The sequence below is a fragment of the Anomaloglossus baeobatrachus genome, chromosome 7, assembly GCF_048569485.1.
Source record: "Anomaloglossus baeobatrachus isolate aAnoBae1 chromosome 7, aAnoBae1.hap1, whole genome shotgun sequence".
NCBI classification, from domain to species: domain Eukaryota; kingdom Metazoa; phylum Chordata; class Amphibia; order Anura; family Aromobatidae; genus Anomaloglossus; species Anomaloglossus baeobatrachus.
In genome coordinates, this window is record NC_134359.1 from 9,682,920 (window position 1) to 9,708,587 (window position 25,668).

A 25,668-nucleotide genomic window follows, 5' to 3' on the forward strand; every position below is an offset into this window, starting at 1 on the left:
ACCCGGCCCCAGAAATAAAGCGCAGCAGTGCCACCACCAATATGGCAGCTGGAAGAACCCGGCCCCAGAAATAAAGCGCAGCAGAGCCACCACCAATATGGCAGCTGGAAGAACCCGGCCCCAGAAATAAAGCGCAGCAGAGCCACCACCAATATGGCAGCTGGAAGAACCTGGCCCCAGAAATAAAGCGCAGCAGTGCCACCACCAATATGGCAGCTGGAAGAACCCGGCCCCAGAAATAAAGCGCAGCAGAGCCACCACCAATATGGCAGCTGGAAGAACCTGGCCCCAGAAATAAAGCGCAGCAGTGCCACCACCAATATGGCAGCTGGAAGAACCTGGCCCCAGAAATAAAGGGCAGCAGAGCCACCACCAATATGGCAGCTGGAAGAACCCGGCCCCAGAAATAAAGCGCAGCAGTGCCACCACCAATATGGCTGCCGTTAGGGCTCTGGTGGGGGTTGTGCAGCTTTTCCTATCCCTTCCTATAGACGCCCCGTGTGCACAGATCCTATAGGTGGCGGTTATATGGCGGATCTTATAGTCTGTAACGAGTCCAGTAGGTAAATGGTGACGTTGCTCCCATAGATCAGCCGCTCTGACACCTCAGGAGTTCACGTAAAATAAATGACCGGCCCCATGATAAATGGTTCTATTAGCGACCCAGATTATGGGCGAGATGCGGCGCGTGCAGCGGGCGCCGGCCTCACGGCTGTAAATAGGTTATTTTGTGTGTAAATAACACATTAAGAATCTGCATTAGCCGAGTTCTACCAAAGACCAGGAAAGTGTAAGAAATAAATAACCGCAGACACGCGAGTAAAAAGAAGGGACGGCTTTAATGGCGCTCGCCCCGAGGAAGCCACTTACACATGACGAGCGTGATAACACTCTGAATATAGCCGCCATTAAACATGCACAGTCTGGCGGCACAGCACCGTTACTCTGACGCCCACGGAAGAAATCACAAGTGACACAATTTGGAGACTAGAAAACTGCAGAGATTAAACCATCACATTTTTCGTGGTGACCATAAATCAGGGCGCAGATCAGCGCTGTTAACCCCTTCTGTCCAAGAAAAGTGTCCGCACCATCCATTAGTAACAGCTGCAGGGACAAGAAGACCATGTGACTAAATCTGGCGGGATTGGAAGCCGATACAATGTAGCAAATGTGTTATTATTGATTCATGATACATTGTGACAACATGAAGACCACATATAAATCATCCATAACCCAGAGATAGGAGAACAGCACGAGGGTCCCGGACTGGCGCCCCCATAACCCAGGAGATAGGAGAATGGCACGAGGGTCCCGGACTGGCGCCCATCACCCAGGAGATAGGAGAATGGCACGAGGGTCCCGGACTGGCGCCCCCATAACCCAGGAGATAGGAGAATGGCACGAGGGTCCCGGACTGGCGCCCCCATAACCCAGGAGATAGGAGAATGGCACGAGGGTCCCGGACTGGCGCCCCATAACCCAGGAGATAGGAGAACGGCACGAGGGTCCCGGACTGGCGCCCCCATAACCCAGGAGATAGGAGAACGGCACGAGGGTCCCGGACTGGTGCCCATCACCCAGGAGATAGGAGAACGGCACGAGGGTCCCAGACTGGCACCCATCACCCAGGAGATAGGAGAACAGCACGAGGGTCCCGGCCTGGCATCCATCACCGAGGAGATAGGAGAACGGCACGAGGGTCCCAGACTGGCACCCATCACCCAGGAGATAGGAGAACGGCACGAGGGTCCCGGACTGGCACCCATCACCCAGGAGATAGGAGAACAGCACGAGGGTCCCAGACTGGCATCCATCACCCAGGAGATAGGAGAATGGCATGAGGGTCCCAGACTGGCATCCATAACCCAGGAGATAGGAGAACAGCACGAGGGTCCCGGACTGGCGCCCATCACCCAGGAGATAGGAGAACAGCACGAGGGTCCCGGACTGGCGCCCATCACCCAGGACAATACACAGGAGATAGAAGAACAGCACGAGGGTCCCGGAATGGCGCCCATCACCCAGGAGATAGGAGAATGGCACGAGGGTCCCAGACTGGCACCCATCACCCAGGAGATAGGAGAATGGCACGAGGGTCCCAGACTGGCACCCATCACCCAGGAGATAGGAGAACGGCACGAGGGTCCCGGACTGGCGCCCATCACCCAGGAGATAGGAGAACGGCACGAGGGTCCCGGACTGGCGCCCATCACCCAGGAGATAGGAGAACGGCACGAGGGTCCCGGACTGGCGCCCATCACCCAGGAGATAGGAGAATGGCACGAGGGTCCCGGACTGGCATCCATCACCCAGGAGATAGGAGAACGGCGCCCATCACCCAGGAGATAGGAGAATGGCACGAGGGTCCCGGACTGGCGCCCATCACCCAGGAGATAGGAGAATGGCACGAGGGTCCAAGACTGGCGCCCATCACCCAGGAGATAGGAGAACGGCGCCCATCCCCCAGGAGATAGGAGAATGGCACGAGGGTCCCGGACTGGCGCCCATCACCCAGGACAATGCCCAGAAGATAGGGGAATGACACGAGGGTCCCGGACTGGCATCCATCACCCAGGAGATAGGAGAATGGCACGAGGGTCCCGGACTGGCATCCATCACCCAGGAGATAGGAGAATGGCACGAGGGTCCCGGAATGGCATCCATCATCGAATTAATACCCGGCTCACAACTGGACAGATTGCAAATAATATTCCCGTCCTCTGAGTGCAGCGTCGCTTGTTCAGTCATTTACACTCTTTTTTATTATGGGCAATATGGAAAAAGTTCTGGAATTTTCCTAAATAAAACAAAAACTGGCCGCGATTCATTGAGTGACTTGCACCAGATTTCTGGAGGACAAATGTTTTGCACAAAAATCTAACTTTTTTGTCTCTAGGATGGGGCTTCGCGGGAAAGTGCAGACACCCCATTCTTAGAGCCTGTGCACATGAAGCAGATTTGTCACAAAACCTGAAGAGTTTCCAGATGCAGCAAAGTGAATGAGAATCCTGGAGTCTCCGCACACGCTCAGTATTTTCTCCCTCCAGATTTATATCTACACATGTCCGATCTTTCAGTGTTTGCGGCAAATTTCACTTGAACTGATGAATGGGGAAAATCTGCATCAAAAAAGCAACAAAAATATGGGGGAAAAAAAACCCCCAACTATTTTACGCAGCTTTGTTCCTGCCAAGAGGTGCAGAAATGGTGGAAACCTCCCCGCACCAAAAACTTACCGTGTGTACGTAGCATTACAGCGCACCAATCACCAGGATTGTCCTATATAACCTAAAGCCTGTGCTATACGGGCACTATCAGGCTGATTCTATACATACAGTGCTATACTGGCGCTATCAGGCTGATTCTATACATACAGTGCTATACTGGCACTATCAGGCTGATTCTATACATACAGTGCTATACTGGCACTATCAGGCTGAGTCTATACATACAGTGCTATACTGGCACTATCAGGCTGATTCTATACATACAGTGTTATACTGGCACTATCAGGCTGATTCTATACATACAGTGCTATACCGGCACTATCAGGCTGATTCTATACATACAGTGCTATACTGGCACTATCAGGCTGATTCTATACATACAGTGCTATACTGGCACTATCAGGATGATTCTATACATACAGTGCTATACTGGCACTATCAGGCTGATTCTATACATACAGTGTTATACTGGCACTATCAGGCTGATTCTATACATACAGTGCTATACCGGCACTATCAGGCTGATTCTATACATACAGTACTATACTGGCGCTATCAGGCTGATTCTATACATACAGTGCTATACTGGCACTATCAGGCTGATTCTATACATACAGTGCTATACTGGCACTATCAGGCTGATTCTATACATACAGTGCTATACTGGCACTATCAGGCTGAGTCTATACATACAGTGCTATACTGGCACTATCAGGCTGATTCTATACATACAGTGTTATACTGGCACTATCAGGCTGATTCTATACATACAGTGCTACACTGGCACTATCAGGCTGATTCTATACATACAGTGCTATACCGGCACTATCAGGCTGATTCTATACATACAGTGCTACACTGGCACTATCAGGCTGAGTCTATACATACAGTGCTACACTGGCACTATCAGGCTGATTCTATACATACAGTGCTATACTGGCACTATCAGGCTGATTCTATACATACAGTGCTATACTGGCACTATCAGGCTGATTCTATACATACAGTGCTATACTGGCACTATCAGGCTGATTCTATACATACAGTGCTATACTGGCACTATCAGGCTGATTCTATACATACAGTGCTATACTGGCACTATCAGGCTGATTCTATACATACAGTGCTATACTGGCACTATCAGGCTGATTCTATACATACAGTGCTATACTGGCACTATCAGGCTGATTCTATACATACAGTGCTACACTGGCACTATCAGGCTGATTCTAAACATACAGTGCTACACTGGCACTATCAGGCTGATTCTATACATACAGTGCTACACTGGCACTATCAGGCTGATTCTATACATACAGTGCTACACTGGCACTATCAGGCTGATTCTATACATACAGTGCTACACTGGCACTATCAGGCTGATTCTATACATACAGTGCTACACTGGCACTATCAGGCTGATTCTATACATACAGTGCTACACTGGCACTATCAGGCTGATTCTATACATACAGTGCTACACTGGCACTATCAGGCTGATTCTATACATACAGTGCTACACTGGCACTATCAGGCTGATTCTATACATACAGTGCTACACTGGCACTATCAGGCTGATTCTATACATACAGTGCTACACTGGCACTATCAGGCTGATTCTATACATACAGTGCTACACTGGCACTATCAGGCTGATTCTATACATACAGTGCTACACTGGCACTATCAGGCTGATTCTATACATACAGTGCTACACTGGCACTATCAGGCTGATTCTATACATACAGTGCTACACTGGCACTATCAGGCTGATTCTATACATACAGTGCTATACTGACACTATCAGGCTGATTCTATACATACAGTGCTATACTGACACTATCAGGCTGATTCTATACATACAGTGCTATACTGGCACTATCAGGCTGATTCTATACATACAGTGCTATACCGGCACTATCAGGCTGATTCTATACATACAGTGCTATACCGGCACTATCAGGCTGATTCTATACATACAGTGCTATACCGGCACTATCAGGCTGATTCTATACATACAGTGCTATACCGGCACTATCAGGCTGATTCTATACATACAGTGCTATACTGGCACTATCAGGCTGATTCTATACATACAGTGCTATACTGGCACTATCAGGCTGATTCTATACATACAGTGCTATACTGGCGCTATCAGGCAGACTCTATACATACAGTGCTATACTGGCGCTATCAGCCTGATTCTATACATACAGTGCTATACTGGCATTATCAGGCTGATTCTATACATACAGTGCTATACTGGCACTATCAGGCTGATTCTATACATACAGTGCTATACTGGCACTATCAGGCTGATTCTATACATACAGTGCTATACTGACGCTATCAGGCTGATTCTATACATACAGTGCTATACTGGCACTATCAGGCTGATTCTATACATACAGTGCTATACTGGCACTATCAGGCTGATTCTATACATACAGTGCTATACTGGCGCTATCAGGCAGACTCTATACATACAGTGCTATACTGGCGCTATCAGCCTGATTCTATACATACAGTGCTATACTGGCACTATCAGGCTGATTCTTTACATACAGTGCTATACTGGCACTATCAGGCTGATTCTATACATACCTGTAGTGGTCAGCTCGGATGTATAGGTTTTGAAACACAAGCAAGTAAAAGTTTGTAAAATGAGCAGCTTTTTCATTGGCAGCAGCTGATAGCTGGGGTGGGGTTTGATAGTGATTCCCGCCACCCTGCCTATCCGTCCTCCCTGTTATTTATGCTAATTCTATTATAGATGTTATAGAATTCTTTTACTAATGGTTGTGGCTAGAAGAACCTTGCTGATGTCATATCCATGTGACCAGAAGGGGCGGTGCCTCAGCCAAAAAAAAAAATAATGTTGCTTCCTGGTATCAGCTATGTTGCTGAGGCCCCGCCCCTTCTGGTCACATGGGTATGACATCAGCAAGGTCCTTCTAGCCACTTTGATTTAGCCACAACCATTACTAAAACGCCTCCATAATGGAATTAGCATAATTAATAGATAGGAGGAGAAACAACAGGCTGGGGGAGGGGGGGCAGGAATCACTATCAAATCCAATCCAATCCCAGCTATCAGCTGCTGCCAATTGAGAAGCTGCCGATTTTATAAACTTTACTTGCTTGTGTTTCAAAACCTAAACATCATGAGCTGACCACTACAGGTATGTATAGAATCAGCCTGATATAGCACTGTATATAGCATAGTATAGCACTGTATATAGCATAGTATAGCACTGTACAGTATATAGCATAGTATAGCACTGTATATAGCATAGTATAGCACTGTATATAGCATAGTATAGCACTGTACAGTATATAGCATAGTATAGCACTGTATATAGCATAGTATAGCACTGTATATAGCATAGTATAGCACTGTATATAGCATAGTATAGCACTGTACAGTATATAGCAAAGTATAGCACTGTATATAGCATAGTATAGCACTGTATATAGCATAGTATAGGACTGTACAGTATATAGCATAGTATAGGACTGTACAGTATATAGCATAGTATAGCACTCTACAGTATATAGCATAGTATAGCACTGTATATAGCATAGTATAGCACTGTACAGTATATAGCATAGTATAGCACTGTATATAGCATAGTATAGCACTGTATATAGCATAGTATAGCACTGTATATAGCATAGTATAGCACTGTATATAGCATAGTATAGCACTGTACAGTATATAGCATAGTATAGCACTGTATATAGCATAGTATAGCACTGTACAGTATATAGCATAGTATAGCACTGTATATAGCATAGTATAGCACTGTACAGTATATAGCATAGTATAGCACTGTATATAGCATAGTATAGCACTGTACAGTATATAGCATAGTATAGCACTGTATATAGCATAGTATAGCACTGTACAGTATATAGCATAGTATAGCACTGTATATAGCATAGTATAGCACTGTACAGTATATAGCATAGTATAGCACTGTATATAGCATAGTATAGCACTGTACAGTATATAGCATAGTATAGCACTGTATATAGCATAGTATAGCACTGTACAGTATATAGCATAGTATAGCACTGTATATAGCATAGTATAGCACTGTACAGTATATAGCATAGTATAGCACTGTATATAGCATAGTATAGCACTGTACAGTATATAGCATAGTATAGCACTGTATATAGCATAGTATAGCACTGTACAGTATATAGCATAGTATAGCACTGTATATAGCATAGTATAGCACTGTACAGTATATAGCATAGTATAGCACTGTATATAGCATAGTATAGCACTGTATATAGCATAGTATAGCACTGTACAGTATATAGCATAGTATAGCACTGTATATAGCATAGTATAGCACTGTACAGTATATAGCATAGTATAGCACTGTATATAGCATAGTATAGCACTGTACAGTATATAGCATAGTATAGCACTGTATATAGCATAGTATAGCACTGTACAGTATATAGCATAGTATAGCACTGTATATAGCATAGTATAGCACTGTACAGTATATAGCATAGTATAGCACTGTATATAGCATAGTATAGCACTGTACAGTATATAGCATAGTATAGCACTGTATATAGCATAGTATAGCACTGTACAGTATATAGCATAGTATAGCACTGTATATAGCATAGTATAGCACTGTACAGTATATAGCATAGTATAGCACTGTATATAGCATAGTATAGCACTGGCTTTAGGTTATATAGGAAAATCCCAGTGATAGGGGGACATTTACTTAAAGCGCACCAATGTGTCTCAAGATCAGTGGTCCCTCATTCTATACAATGCCAGATTGTTCTCACAGCAGAGGGTTTGTTACAGCAGCACTGGCAGAGCCGCGCGTCACACTGGAGATCCACCCCGGCAGAGCCGCACGTTATACTAAGGCTCCGCACCAGCAGAGCCGCATGTTATACTAAGGCTCCGCCCCGGCAGAGCCGCACATTATACTAAGGCTCCGCATCGGCAGCGCCGCATTTTATACTAAGGCTCCGCACCGGCAGCGCCGCATGTTATACTAAGGCTCCGCACCGGCAGAGCCGCACGTTATACTAAGGCTCCGCACCGGCAGAGCCGCACGTTATACTAAGGCTCCGCACCGGCAGAGCCGCACGTTATACTAAGGCTCCGCACCGGCAGAGCCGCACGTTATACTAAGGCTCCGCACCGGCAGAGCCGCACGTTATACTAAGGCTCCGCACCAGCAGAGCCGCACGTTATACTAAGGCTCCGCACCGGCAGAGCCGCACGTCACACTGCAGGCGAATTCCTTCTAACAGGATCGTCTTCATTCACTGTCATCAAGCAGAGATCTTTAGACACACAGAAGTAGAAACAATCTTCCGAAGCTTTCATTATAGGGGCACGTTAGCTTGTAGCACCACAAGTTCCAGCAGACCCCGCGCTGCTCCGGAGCGCTGCGCCCCGATTCTTCCATCAGAATGAGTTCACATTTCTTTCCTGATCTCATCGTTAACGTGTCACATAATTGCAGCACAGTTGAGCGCGGGATGGCGGTCCTCGCCGCCGGTCACCGTGTCTTATTTATTAGGATCCTTTAAGGGCTTTTTAAACCTGATTAGACGTGTCTTTCATCATGTCTCCGCTCAGTCTTCAAACGCTGTCGCTGTAAGTTCTGCGCCCGGCGCCTCACGGAACATCTCGGCTTTCATCCTTCATTCGACAGGAGATGAGAGCGGCTGCAGCGGGCAGGGGGCTCGTCACTGGGAGACGGCCCCTCGCCGCAGCTTCCCGGAGCTGCTGTTCCAGGCGGGAGTCACCATATTTTATGCACAACGTGAAATCTGCCATTTAATTCACAAGTTTCTGCGTGTAACATCACAGGAGGGGCCGAGTGTCGCTGCAGCCCAGCACCCAAATACCGTGAACTTTCCTACACGTATTTCACCTGTGCAAAAAACGAGTCAAAAAACTGCAGCAATTCGTGCTAAAATCAACCCTTAAGGCCGGGTGCACACAGTGCGATTTTATTGCATTTTTTATGCAGTTTTAGTGCAGATTTGCAGCAATGTGAATGAGAATCCTGGAGTCTCTGCGGCGCTCAGTATTTTCTCCCTGCGGCGCTCAGTATTTTCTTTCTGCAGATTTGGTGCAGATATAAACTGCAGCTGTTAATTCTTGCAGTTTTTTTGTTGCAGATTTCACCCATCAACTGAATGAGAAAAATCTGCACCAAAAATGCACTGAAAACACGGCAAAGCAGCACATTTCTGCAGCTGGGTTTTTCCTGCAGAAATGGAGCAGAAATTTCTGCACCAAATCCTGATGGTGTGCACAAAGCCTAAAACTCTGTAACAAGCTTCTGGGCCGTTCACTGCCGTCTGTCCCGCACGTCTCTGGTGTAAGGCTATGTGCCCACGGGACTCTGTATCTGCGGATTTTTCTGCAGCCAAATCCGCAGCATTCCCCCGGAATCCGCACCTTTTCATAGGTGCTGATTTTGTGCGGATTTGTTGCGGATTTGACGCAGATTTCGCAATATTTTTTTTTTTTTCTCCATTCAATTGAATAGGCAAAATCCGCAACAATTATTGACATACTGCAGATTTTTCCGCAAGGAAATCCGCATAATTTCCGCTGCGGAAAAATCCGCAGCGTGGGCACAGCATTTTCCAAATGCCATAGAAATGGCTGGGGAGTAGCTGTGCTGCAGATTTCTGAAAAATCTGCGGCATTTCCGCGAGAAATCCGCGCCAAAATCTGCGCATTTTCCGCAGCGTGGGCACATAGCTCTTTAGAAGTTGCACATTGTGAACTGATTTCATCTTGTCTACAATGAATTTATCAGGAGGCGCGGGGCCGGATATTGGGGAGAGTCATTGGACAATTCTACATGCTGCTTTTTCTGGCGCCTCCTGAAATATTTGGTGAATTTATAATAGATCGAGGTTTAATTCTTCAGAAATCCTCATTATGTTTCAATTTCTCACCAATATTAGGGTAACCGCTTTCTATCAATGTCTGGAACATCCTTAGATCACCCCCCCCCCCCCCCACATCTGATCTAATGTTATGCTTTATAACCAAAAGTTACATTTGTATCCAGTGGAGACTGTTCTGACAACACATCGGCAGCACAGACCCTACAAGATGGGCAGCACAGACCCTACAAGATGGGCAGCACAGACCCTACAAGATGGGCAGCACAGACCCTACAAGATGGGCAGCACAGACCCTACAAGATCGGCAGCACAGACCCTACAAGATCGGCAGCACAGACCCTACAAGATCGGCAGCACAGACCCTACAAGATCGGCAGCACAGACCCTACAAGATGGGCAGCACAGACCCTACAAGATCGGCAGCACAGACCCTACAAGATCGGCAGCACAGACCCTACAAGATCGGCAGCACAGACCCTACAAGATCGGCAGCACAGACCCTACAAGATCGGCAGCACAGACCCTACAAGATGGGCAGCACAGACCCTACAAGATGGGCAGCACAGACCCTACAAGATGGGCAGCACAGACCCTACAAGATGGGCAGCACAGACCCTACAAGATCGGCAGCACAGACCCTACAAGATCGGCAGCACAGACCCTACAAGATCGGCAGCACAGACCCTACAAGATCGGCAGCACAGACCCTACAACATTGGCAGCACAGACCCTACAGACCCTCCCCTGGAAGGAGAGATTGATACATTGTAACCCCTGGATACAAGGTATGTATTCTCTGCAGTTACATGGCTCCATCACATGCCACAGCGCAGTGCAGACATTATTATTATAGAGGCACGTGGAGGACACACAGGCTCCACGCAGAGGTTTCCTTAGTGGGATTAAAACCCAGGACCCCAGTGCTGCAAAGCGACAAAGCCACCGTGCTGCTCCCCCAATCCGCTGTGCTGCCCCCCCTCAATCCCCCGTGCTGCCCCCCCCCAATCCCCCGTGCTGCCCCCCCAATCCCCCGTGCTGCTCCCCCAATCCCCCGTGTTGCCCCCCCCCCAATCCACTGTGCTGCCCCCCCAATCCACTATGTTGCCCCCCAATCCACTGTGCTGCCCCACAATTGTAGAAATTGGACCTACAGAACCAGTCTGGTTGAGGGTCCACTTTGCATCCCTGTGTTTGGCCCTATCTCTTAGTACCTGTCCCGAACCAGTGGTAAAACCAATACCCCCCCATCCCCCCCCCCATCCCCGACATAGACTGGTCCGTGCAGATCTGAGCAGTTTCCTGGGGTCTGCAGTGATATTAGATATTGGGAGATAGGGGGGCGGAGGGGGGGTCATTCCTGGAAACCATCAATTAGTAAGGAGCCTCTGCATCCAGGACTGATGTTAATGGCCTGTGCATAATCGCACCTCAGCATCTGCCACAAGGGTAATTAAAGCCACAGGACCGACCCCTGCAGCTTTCAAAGTCTCCCCCTCCCCAGCCATGAATGGATGAATGGAGCTGCGGCCATGAGGCTCCTGCCAGTGACCAGCCCCTAATAAAACTGCGCACCCTGAAGAGTGTCATATCCTAAAATCCTTCACATCAGGAATTAATCACAAGCAACAAATGGTGAATTCTGATACAAGTGAGAGCCCCCCCCCCCCCCGCCCCTCCGGGGGCTTCTGTTCTCAGCCACACTAAAGACTCTGCAACATTCCTACAATCCGGACTCATCCGCTAATCAGGAAATCAGCCAATAATGCAAAAATACGGGGTAATTCTGCTACCACCATGTATGCCGGACGTCACTATGATACTCAGCTGCTGTACCTAATCCTATCCTGTGTGATACTACGCTGAGCCGTGTATCTAATCCTATCCTGTGTGATACTGTGTGCTGAGCTGTATCTAATCCTATCCTGTGTGATACTGTTTGCTGAGCTGTGTATCTAATCCTATCCTGTGTGATACTGTCTGCTGAGCTGTGTATCTAATCCTATCCTGTGTGATACTGTCTGCTAAGCTGTGTCTAATCCTCTTCGGTGTGATACTGTCTTCTGAGCCGTGTATCTAATCCTATCCTGTGTGATACTGTCTGCTGAGCTGTGTATCTAACACTATCCTGTGTGATACTGTCTGCTAAGCTGTGTCTAATCCTCTTCGGTGTGATACTGTCTTCTGAGCCGTGTATCTAATCCTCTCCTGTGTGTGATACTGTCTGCTGAGCCGTGTATCTAATCCTCTCCTGTGTGATACTGTCTGCTAAGCTGTGTCTAATCCTCTTCGGTGTGATACTGTCTTCTGAGCCGTGTATCTAATCCTTTCCTGTGTGATACTGTCTGCTGAGCCGTGTATCTAATCCTTTCCTGTGTGATACTGGCTGCTGAGCCATGTATCTAATCCTTTCCTGTGTGATACTGGCTGCTGAGCCGTGTATCTAATCCTCTCCTGTGTGATACTGTCTGCTGAGCCATGTATCTAATCCTCTCCTGTGTGATACTGTCTGCTGAGCTGTGTATCTAATCCTCTCCAGTGTGATACTGTCTGCTGAGCCGTGTATCTAATCCTCTCCTGTGTGATACTGTCTGCTGAGCCGTGTATCTAATCCTCTCCTGTGTGATACTGTCTGCTGAGCTGTGTATCTAATCCTCTCCTGTGTGATACTGTCTGCTGAGCCGTGTATCTAATCCTCTCCTGTCTGCTGAGCTGTGTATCTAATCCTCTCCAGTGTGATACTGTCTGCTGAGCCGTGTATCTAATCCTCTCCTGTGTGATACTGTCTGCTGAGCCATGTATCTAATCCTCTCCTGTGTGATACTGTCTGGTGAGCTGTGTATCTAATCCTCTCTTGTGTGATCCTGTCTGCTGAGCTGTGTATCTAATCCTCTCCTGTGTGATACTGTCTGAGCTGTGTATCTAATCCTCTCCTGTGTGATACTGTCTGAGCTGTGTATCTAATCCTCTCCTGTGTGATACTGTCTGCTGAGCCGTGTATCTAATCCTCTCCTGTGTGATACTGTCTGCTGAGCCGTGTATCTAATCCTCTCCTGTGTGATACTGTCTGCTGAGCCGTGTATCTAATCCTCTCCTGTGTGATACTGTCTGCTGAGCCGTGTATCTAATCCTCTCCTGTGTGATACTGTGTGCTGAGCTGTGTATCTAACCCTCTCCTGTGTGATACTGTCTGCTGAGCCGTGTATATAATCCTCTCCTGTGTGATACTGTCTGCTGAGCCGTGTATCTAATCCTCTCCTGTGTGATACTGTCTGCTGAGCGTGTATATAATCCTCTCCTGTGTGATACTGTCTGCTGAGCCGTGTATCTAATCCTCTCCTGTGTGATACTGTCTGCTGAGCTGTGTATCTAATCCTCTCCTGTGTGATACTGTCTGCTGAGCTGTGTATCTAATCCTCTCCTGTGTGATACTGTCTGCTGAGCTGTTTATCTAATCCTCTCCTGTGTGATACTGTCTGCTGAGCTGTGTATCTAATCCTATCCTGTGTGATACTGTCTGCTGAGCCGTGTATCTAATCCTCTCCTGTGTGATACTGTCTGCTGAGCTGTGTATCTAATCCTCTCCTGTGTGATACTGTCTGCTGAGCCGTGTATCTAATCCTCTCCTGTGTGATACTGTCTGCTGAGCAGTGTATCTAATCCTCTCCTGTGTGATACTGTCTGCTGAGCGTGTATATAATCCTCTCCTGTGTGATACTGTCTGCTGAGCAGTGTATCTAATCCTCTCCTGTGTGATACTGTCTGCTGAGCTGTGTATCTAATCCTCTCCTGTGTGATACTGTCTGCTGAGCTGTGTATCTAACCCTCTCCTGTGTGATACTGTCTGCTGAGCCGTGTATCTAATCCTGTCCTGTGTGATACCGTCTGCTGAGCCGTGTATCTAATCCTCTCCTGTGTGATACTGTCTGCTGAGCCGTGTATCTAATCCTCTCCTGTGTGATACTGTCTGCTGAGCTGTGTATCTAATCCTCTCCTGTGTGATACTGTGTGCTGAGCTGTGTATCTAATCCTCTCCTGTGTGATACTGTCTGCTGAGCTGTGTATCTAATCCTCTCCTGTGTGATACTGTCTGCTGAGCTGTGTATCTAATCCTCTCCTGTGTGATACTGTCTGCTGAGCTGTGTATCTAATCCTCTCCTGTGTGATACTGTCTGCTGAGCTGTGTATCTAATCCTCTCCTGTGTGATACTGTCTGCTGAGCCGTGTATCTAACCCTCTCCTGTGTGATACTGTCTGCTGAGCTGTGTATCTGATCCACCCTGCGGTACCTCCTGGTGCTGTGCTGAGGACCCCGGATTTCTTGCTGATGTCGGTGAAGCCGTCCAGAGTCTTCGCCTCCTTCTTGTGCGCTGCGGTCACCGGGCCGGGAGTCTCCATTTCAGCCACTCATGTTCCAAATACGAAGCCTAAAATAAGAGGATCGGCAGCGTTAGGGGGGTCCTGTGATATCGGGGAGACACCTGGGGACAGGCCTTATATTGGGGGCCCCTGTCCTGTGTATGACCCCCATTACACGTTACAATGGTGCAGGTGAGGAGGGTGCCCCTTGTATGCTCCGGTCATGGCGGTCATATCCCTCTCCTGTCCCTGACCCCAGGACATGGAGGAAAGGACATTAGATTGCAAGCTCCTGGACAACAACAGACAGTAACAGCTGCTGACAGTATATACGGGGGAGGGGGGGCCACAGCTGCCACAATGTGTCACCTCCCGGACATCAAGGAGAAACATCCCAAAAAATCTGCCCTGGGAATTCCATGTTCTCGCCCTTCACTGCCCCCTCCTCGTATGTGACCCCCGGGATGACAGGTGACGTGAGGACAAACTGCGGCCCCTGCACAACCTGTGCTGCCGAACACTGCTCACAGCTGAGGGTCTGTCACAGTGTAACCGGCCGAAGAAGAGCAGATTATATACAGAAAAGATCCCGAGATCCCATCATGGTCCAGGACAAGGAGTGCGACGGGCGATAAATACAGCACATACAGTGCCTTGCGAAAGTATTCAGCCCCTTGAATTTTTAAACCTTTTCCCACATTTCAGGCTTCAAACAAAGATAAAATGTTAATGTTCTGGTGAAGAATCAACAAGTGACACAATTGTGAAGAGGAAGGAAATTTATTGCTTATTTTACACTTTTGTAATATATACAGCACATGTACAGCATACCGTATATACAGCTAATATATACAGCACCTATATACAGCACATGTACAGCATACCGTACATACAGCACATGTACAGCATACCGTATATACAGCTAATATATACAGCACATGTACAGCATACCGTATATACAGCTAATATATACAGCACCTATATACAGCACATGTACAGCATACCGTATATACAGCTAATATATACAGCACCTATATACAGCACATGTACAGCATACCGTATATACAGCTAATATATACAGCACATATATACAGCTAATATATACAGCACCTATATACAGCACATGTACAGCATACCGTATATACAGCTAATATATACAGCACCTATATACAGCACATGTACAGCATACCGTATATACAGCTAATATATACAGCACCTATATACAGCACATGTACAGCATACCGTATATACAGCTAATATATACAGCACATATATACAGCTAATATATACAGCACCTATATACAGCACATGTACAGCATACCGTACATACAGCACATGTACAGCATACCGTATATACAGCTAATATATACAGCACCTATATACAGCACATGTACAGCATACCGTATATACAGCTAATATATACAGCACATATATACAGCTAATATATACAGCACCTATATACAGCACATGTACAGCATACCGTACATACAGCACATGTACAGCATACCGTATATACAGCTAATATATACAGCACCTATATACAGCACATGTACAGCATAACGTATATACAGCACATGTACAGCATACCGTATATACAGCTAATATATACAGCACATGTACAGCATACCGTATATACAGCTAATATATACAGCACCTATATACAGCACATGTACAGCATACCGTATATACAGCTAATATATACAGCACATGTACAGCATACCGTATATACAGCTAATATATACAGCACCTATATACAGCACATGTACAGCATACCGTATATACAGCACATGTACAGCATACCGTATATACAGCTAATATATACAGCACATGTACAGCATACCGTATATACAGCTAATATATACAGCACCTATATACAGCACATGTACAGCATACCGTATATACAGCACATGTACAGCATACCGTATATACAGCTAATATATACAGCACATGTACAGCATACCGTATATACAGCTAATATATACAGCACCTATATACAGCACATGTACAGCATACCGTATATACAGCACATGTACAGCATACCGTATATACAGCTAATATATACAGCACCTATATACAGCACATGTACAGCATACCGTATATACAGCACATGTACAGCATACCGTATATACAGCTAATATATACAGCACCTATATACAGCACATGTACAGCATACCGTATATACAGCACATGTACAGCATACCGTATATACAGCACATGTACAGCATACCGTATATACAGCTAATATATACAGCACATGTACAGCATACCGTATATACAGCTAATATATACAGCACCTATATACAGCACATGTACAGCATACCGTATATACAGCTAATATATACAGCACCTATATACAGCACATGTACAGCATACCGTATATACAGCACATGTACAGCATACCGTATATACAGCACATGTACAGCATACCGTATATACAGCACATGTACAGCATACCGTATATACAGCACATGTACAGCATACCGTATATACAGCACATGTACAGCATACCGTATATACAGCTAATATATACAGCACCTATATACAGCACATGTACAGCATACCGTATATACAGCACATGTACAGCATACCGTATATACAGCACATGTACAGCATACCGTATATACAGCACATGTACAGCATACCGTATATACAGCTAATATATACAGCACCTATATACAGCACATGTACAGCATACCGTATATACAGCTAATATATACAGCACACATTCCGGTCAAGCAGAATCTTTGTTTGCTCATTGCTCAATAGTTTCTTATCTGCTAATTATCGTTATCTGTTTGACTAATGAGCAGTTTATAATGAGAGAACACAGCGAGAATAAAGAGCAGCGACAGTGGAACAGTGCACATGCAGTACATCACAGAAGTGAGGACACCCCTGACATTTTTATAAATATTTTATTATATATTTTCCTGGGACAACACTCGAGATCTGACCCTGTGATACAATGTGCAGTGTTAGTGTGCAGCTTGTATACAATGTACAGTGTCAGTGTGCAGCTTGTATACAATGTGCAGTGTCAGTGTGCAGCTTGTATAACAGTATAAACCACTGCAACAAAAGTGAGTACACCCCTAAGTGAATGTGGACAAAATGTGCACAATTAGCCATTTTCCCTCGCCGGTGTCTGGTGATTCATTAGTGTTACCAGGTCTCAGGTGTGACTGAAGGAGCAGGTGTGTTACACTCTCATACTGGTCACTGGAAGCTCAACATGGCTCCTCATGGCAAAGAAGTCTCTAAGGAGCTGAAAAAAAAAAAAATGTTTGCTCTATATAAAGATGGCCGAGGCTATAAGAAGATTGTCACCAGCCTGACCCTGAGCTGCAGCACGTGGCCAAGACCATACAGCGGTATAACCAATGAGATTCCACTCAGCACACACCTCGCCATGGCCGACTAGAGAAGCCGAGTGCACATGCTCAGCAACATATCCAGAGGTCATCTGTGCAGCATAGACATATGAGTGCAGCCAGCATTGCTGCAGGGGTTACAGTGGTGGGGGTCCGCTTTCATTGCTGCAAGGGTTACAGGGGGGGGATCTGACTGTTAATGCTCAGACCATACGTCGCACACTGCAGAGGTTACAGGGGTGGGGTGTCTGCCTGTCAGTGCTCAGACCATACCCCACACACACTGTAGCACATTGCTCTGCATGGGTGTTGTCCCAGAAGGAAGCCTCTTCTAAAGTTGATGCACAAGAAAGATGCAGACAATTTGATGAAGACAAGCAGAATAAGAACATGTATTACTGAAGCCATCCTTAGTCTGATGAGACCAAGATACACTTATTGGGGTCAGATGGTGTCAGCGTGTTTGGTGGCAAACAGGTGAGGAGCACAAAGACAAGTGTGTCCTGCCTACAGTCAGGCATGGTGGTGGAGGGTCTTGATTTGAGGCCTGCATGAGTGCTGCCAGCTGTGGGGGGCACAGTTCATTGAAGGAACCATGAATGCCGACATGTCTTGTGACACTGAAGCAGAACAGAATCCCCTCCCTTCATACTCCAACATGATAATGACCCCAAACACCTCCAAGACCACCACTGCCTCGCTAAAGAAACTGAGGGTAAAGGTGCTGGACCGGCCGAGTGTCTCCAGATCTAAACCCTATGGAGCATGTGTGGAGCCTCCTCACATGGAAGGTGGAGGTGGAGGAGTGCAAGGTCTGTAACATCCATCAGCTCCTGTGAAGATCTAGTGACCTCCAGGCCCAAGAGAGGTAAAAGGCTGGAAAATAATGGCGGCCACACAAAGTATTCACACCAAGGGCACAATGTGACCATCCTCACTTAGGGATGTACTCATTTTTGTTGCCAGTGGTTTAGACATTAATGGCTGTGCTGAGTTATTTCACGGGCACCAAGTTTACACTGTTATACAATATTTACAGATGTGTCAGGGGTGTACTCACTTTTATGATATACTGTGCTCATATACTCCTCACAGCTCAAGTCTTAATTACGGATTTCATTCCATCCCTTTGCCTCCCTGGGTACAAGATCTGGCCGAAATACCACTGGTGTACAACGCCCAGCACCAGGACCCCCACCCATGGTGTATAACATCCAGCCCCTCGGGAAGTTTGGCGGGCTGTTATCAGGGGGCGGCTGCAGCCTCTTGTACAAGTGATGGGAAATCTTAATCTTCAGCACAAGACGTTGTGGACAATTGTAACTTCAGCTTTGTGGGAACAGTCTGGGGTTCGGCCGTCTCTGCTCCCCATGACTGTGCCCAGTGCACGAGATCCATACAGACACAGGGGGGCACATGACAACGCACAGAGCCTGGACCCCAGCCCCATCTACCCCCACTGAGACTGTGAGCCCGGACCCCAACCCCATCTGCCTCCACTGAGACTGTGAGCCCGGACCCCAACCCCATCTGCCCCCACTGAGACTGTGAGCCCGGACCCCAACCTCATCTGCCCCCACTGAGACTGTGAGCCCGGACCCCAACCTCATCTGCCCCCACTGAGACTGTGAGCCCGGACCCCAACCCCATCTGCCTCCACTGAGACTGTGAGCCCGGACCCCAACCCCATCTACCCCCACTGAGACTGTGAGCCCGGACCCCAACCCCATCTGCCCCCACTGAGACTGTGAGCCCGGACCCCAGCCCCATCTGCCCCCACTGAGACTGTGAGCCCGGACCCCAGCCCCATCTGCCCCCACTGAGACTGTGAGCCCGGACCCCAGCCCCATCTGCCCCCACTGAGACTGTGAGCCCGGACCCCAGCCCCATCTGCCCCCACTAAGACTGTGAGCCCGGACCCCAACCCCATCTGCCCCCACTGAGACTGTGAGCCCGGACCCCAACCCCATCTACCCCCACTGAGACTGTGAGCCCGGACCCCAACCCCATCTACCCCCACTGAGACTGTGAGCCCAGACCCCAGCCCCATCTGCCCCCACTGAGACTGTGAGCCCAGACCCCAACCCCATCTGCCCCCACTGAGACTGTGAGCCCAGACCCCAACCCCATCTGCCCCCACTGAGACTGTGAGCCCGGACCCCAACCCCATCTGCCCCCACTGAGACTGTGAGCCCGGACCCCAACCCCATCTGCCCCCACTGAGACTGTGAGCCCAGACCCCAACCCCATCTGCCCCCACTGAGACTGTGAGCCCAGACCCCAACCCCATCTGCCCCCACTGAGACTGTGAACCCGGACCCCAGCCCCATCTGCCCCCACTGAGACTGTGAGCCCAGACCCCAGCCCCATCTGCCCCCACTGAGACTGTGAGCCCAGACCCCAACCCCATCTGCCCCCACTGAGACTGTGAGCCCGGACCCCAACCCCATCTACCCCCACTGAGACTGTGAGCCCGGACCCCAACCCCATCTGCCCCCACTGAGACTGTGAGCCCAGACCCCAGCCCCATCTGCCCCCACTGAGACTGTGAGCCCAGACCCCAACCCCATCTGCCCCCACTGAGACTGTGAACCCGGACCCCAGCCCCATCTGCCCCCACTGAGACTGTGAGCCCAGACCCCAGCCCCATCTGCCCCCACTGAGACTGTGAGCCCAGACCCCAACCCCATCTGCCCCCACTGAGACTGTGAGCCCGGACCCCAACCCCATCTACCCCCACTGAGACTGTGAACCCGGACCCCAGCCCCATCTGCCCCCACTGAGACTGTGAGCCCGGACCCCAACCCCATCTTCCCCCACTGAGACTGTGAACCCGGACCCCAGCCCCATCTGCCCCCACTGAGACTGTGAGCCCAGACCCCAGCCCCATCTGCCCCCACTGAGACTGTGAGCCCAGACCCCAGCCCCATCTGCCCCCACTGAGACTGTGAGCCCAGACCCCAGCCCCATCTGCCCCCACTGAGACTGTGAGCCCGGACCCCAGCCCCATCTGCCCCCACTGAGACTGTGAGCCCGGCTCCCGGACATTAGGGTGTGACCTCACAAATTATCTTGTGGATAAAACTCCAAAAATTCCACTTTTGCTACCAAAAGTTTTAGCAATCCCTCCCAGAAGAGTGGGCGTTGTTATATCTGCAGAGGGGCCAGCTCTATATTAATGTGTGTGGATGTAGATGGGGGCAGAGAACCCCCCGGAGGTGGATGTGGGGGGGGGCACGTACTTTCCTTCATATTAATGCCTATGGATGTAGATGGGGGCAGAGAACCCCCCGGAGGTGGGGGGGGGGGGGTCACACATACTTTCCTTCATATTAATGCCTATGGATGTAGATGGGGGCAGAGAACCCCCCGGAGGTGGATGGGGGGTGGGGGGGGTGGGAGGGGGTCACGCATACTTTCCTTCATATTAATGCCTATGGATGTAGATGGGGGACAGAGAACCCCCCGGAGGTGGATTGGGGGGGGGGGGCACATACTTTCTCCATATTAATGTCTATGGATGTAGATAAAGGACACAGAAGCCCCTGAAGGTGGATGTGTGGGGGGCACATACTTTTCTTCATACAAATGCATCAGATATAGACTGAGAACAGAGAGGACACAAATAGCATCAGACAGACACATCACACACAGCCACATCACACACATCACACACAGCCGCATCACACACATCACACACAGCCGCATCACACACATCACACACAGCCGCATCACACAGCCGCATCACACACATCACACACAGCCGCATCACACACATCACACACAGCCACATCACACACATCACACACAGCCGCATCACACACATCACACACAGCCGCATCACACACATCACACACAGCCGCATCACACACATCACACACAGCCGCATCACACACATCACACACAGCCGCATCACACACATCACACACAGCCGCATCACACACATCACACACAGCCGCATCACACACATCACACACAGCCGCATCACACACAGCCGCATCACACACATCACACACAGCCGCATCACACACATCACACACAGCCGCATCACACACATCACACACAGCCGCATCACACACATCACACACAGCCGCATCACACACATCACACACAGCCGCATCACACACATCACACACAGCCGCATCACACACAGCCGCATCACACACATCACACACAGCCGCATCACACACATCACACACAGCCGCATCACACACATCACACACAGCCGCATCACACACATCACACACAGCCGCATCACACACATCACACACAGCCACATCACACACATCACACACAGCCGCATCACACACAGCCGCACACACATCACACACAGCCGCATCACACACATTACACACATCACACACAGCCACATCACACACAGCCGCATCACACACAGCCGCATCACACACATCACACACATCACACACAGCCGCATCACACACATCACACACAGCCGCATCACACACATTACACACATCACACACAGCCGCATCACACACAGCCGCACACACATCACACACAGCCGCATCACACACATTACACACATCACACACAGCCGCATCACACACAGCCGCATCACACACATCACACACAGCCGCATCACACACAGCCGCATCACACACATCACACACATCACACACAGCCGCATCACACACATCACACACAGCCGCATCACACACATTACACACATCACACACAGCCGCATCACACACATCACACACAGCCGCATCCCACACATCACACACAGCCGCATCACACACATCACACACAGCCGCATCACACACATCACACACAGCCGCATCACACACATCACACACAGCCGCATCACACACAGCCGCACACACATCACACACAGCCGCATCACACACATTACACACATCACACACAGCCGCATCACACACAGCCGCATCACACACAGCCGCATCACACACAGCCGCATCACACACAGCCGCATCACACACATCACACACAGCCGCATCACACACAGCCGCATCACACACATCACACACATCACACACAGCCGCATCACACACATCACACACAGCCGCATCACACACATTACACACATCACACACAGCCGCATCACACACATCACACACAGCCGCATCACACACATCACACACAGCCGCATCACACACATCACACACAGCCGCATCACACACATTACACACATCACACACAGCCGCATCACACACATCACACACAGCCGCATCACACACATCACACACAGCCGCATCACACACATCACACACAGCCGCATCACACACATTACACACATCACACACAGCCGCATCACACACATCACACACAGCCGCATCACACACATCACACACAGCCGCATCACACACATCACACACAGCCGCATCACACACAGCCGCATCACACACAGCCGCATCACACACAGCCGCATCACACACAGCCGCATCACACACAGCCGCATCACACACATCACACACAGCCGCATCACACACATCACACACAGCCGCATCACACACATCACACACAGCCGCATCACACACATCACACACAGCCACATCACACACATCACACACAGCCGCATCACACACATCACACACAGCCGCATCACACACATCACACACAGCCGCATCACACACAGCCGCATCACACACAGCCGCATCACACACAGCCGCATCACACACATCACACACAGCCGCATCACACACAGCCGCATCACACACATCACACACATCACACACAGCCGCATCACACACATCACACACAGCCGCATCACACACATTACACACATCACACACAGCCGCATCACACACATCACACACAGCCGCATCACACACATCACACACAGCCGCATCACACACATCACACACAGCCGCATCACACACATTACACACATCACACACAGCCGCATCACACACATCACACACAGCCGCATCACACACATCACACACAGCCGCATCACACACATCACACACAGCCGCATCACACACATTACACACATCACACACAGCCGCATCACACACATCACATACAGCCGCATCACACACATCACACACAGCCGCATCACACACATCACACACAGCCGCATCACACACAGCCGCATCACACACATCACACACAGCCGCATCACACACATCACACACAGCCGCATCACACACAGCCGCATCACACACAGCCGCATCACACACATCACACACAGCCGCATCACACACAGCCGCATCACACACAGCCGCATCACACACAGCCGCATCACACACAGCCGCATCACACACAGCCGCATCACACACATCACACACAGCCGCATCACACACAGCCGCATCACACACAGCCGCATCACACACAGACGCATCACACACAGACGCATCACACACAGACGCATCACACACAGACCCTGTGTCTGGGAAATTTGCACTGCTCAGTGTTCTTCTTTTTGGTCATTTGGAGAGGTCTTACTATGTACAGGCTGATCTACTACCCATCATGCACATCGTCCACACACTGTCCATAAATCATCCACAAATCATCCATACATCGTCCACACATCATGCACATACTGTCCATAAATCATCCACACATCGTCCCCACATCGTCCCCACATCGTCCACACATCGTCCACACATCATGCACACATCGTCCACACATCGTCCACACATCGTCCATACATCATGCACACATCGTCCATACATCGTCCACACATCATGCACACATCGTCCACACATCGTCCACACATCGTCCATACATCGTCCATACATCATGCACACATCGTCCATACATCGTCCATACATCATGCACACATCGTCCATACATCATGCACACATCGTCCATACATCATGCACACATCGTCCCCACATCGTCCCCACATCGTCCCCACATCGTCCCCACATCGTCCACACATCGTCCACACATCGTCCACACATCATGCACACATCGTCCATACATCATGCACACATCGTCCACACATCGTCCACACATCATGCACACATCGTCCATACATCGTCCATACATCATGCACACATCGTCCATACATCATGCACACATCGTCCACACATCGTCCATACATCATGCACACATCGTCCATACATCATGCACACATCGTCCATACATCATGCACACATCGTCCATACATCATGCACACATCGTCCATACATCATGCACACATCGTCCATACATCATGCACACATCGTCCATACATCATGCACACATCGTCCATACATCATGCACACATCGTCCATACATCGTCCACACATCGTCCATACATCATGCACACATCGTCCATACATCATGCACACATCGTCCATACATCATGCACACATCGTCCATACATCGTCCATACATCATGCACACATCGTCCATACATCATGCACACATCGTCCACACATCGTCCATACATCATGCACACATCGTCCATACATCATGCACACATCGTCCATACATCATGCACACATCGTCCATACATCATGCACACATCGTCCATACATCATGCACACATCGTCCATACATCATGCACACATCGTCCATACATCATGCACACATCGTCCATACATCATGCACACATCGTCCATACATCGTCCACACATCGTCCATACATCATGCACACATCGTCCATACATCATGCACACATCGTCCATACATCATGCACACATCGTCCATACATCGTCCACACATCGTCCATACATCATGCACACATCGTCCATACATCGTCCACACATCATGCACACATCGTCCACACATCGTCCACACATCATGCACACATCGTCCATACATCGTCCATACATCATGCACACATCGTCCATACATCATGCACACATCGT

General features: G+C 48.9%; 1 protein-coding gene across 1 annotated transcript in view; it reads right to left on the reverse strand.

Moving 5' to 3' along the window:
* Positions 1–25,668, reverse strand: part of GLI2 (GLI family zinc finger 2) — a 244,550-nt gene that overhangs the window by 151,040 nt on the left and 67,842 nt on the right. Inside the window, exon 2 of the mRNA XM_075317020.1 lies at positions 14,441–14,578. Within this exon, the coding sequence (XP_075173135.1) occupies positions 14,441–14,549 (109 nt within the window). The 5' untranslated portion in view covers positions 14,550–14,578. The remainder of the gene's footprint in view (positions 1–14,440; positions 14,579–25,668) is intronic.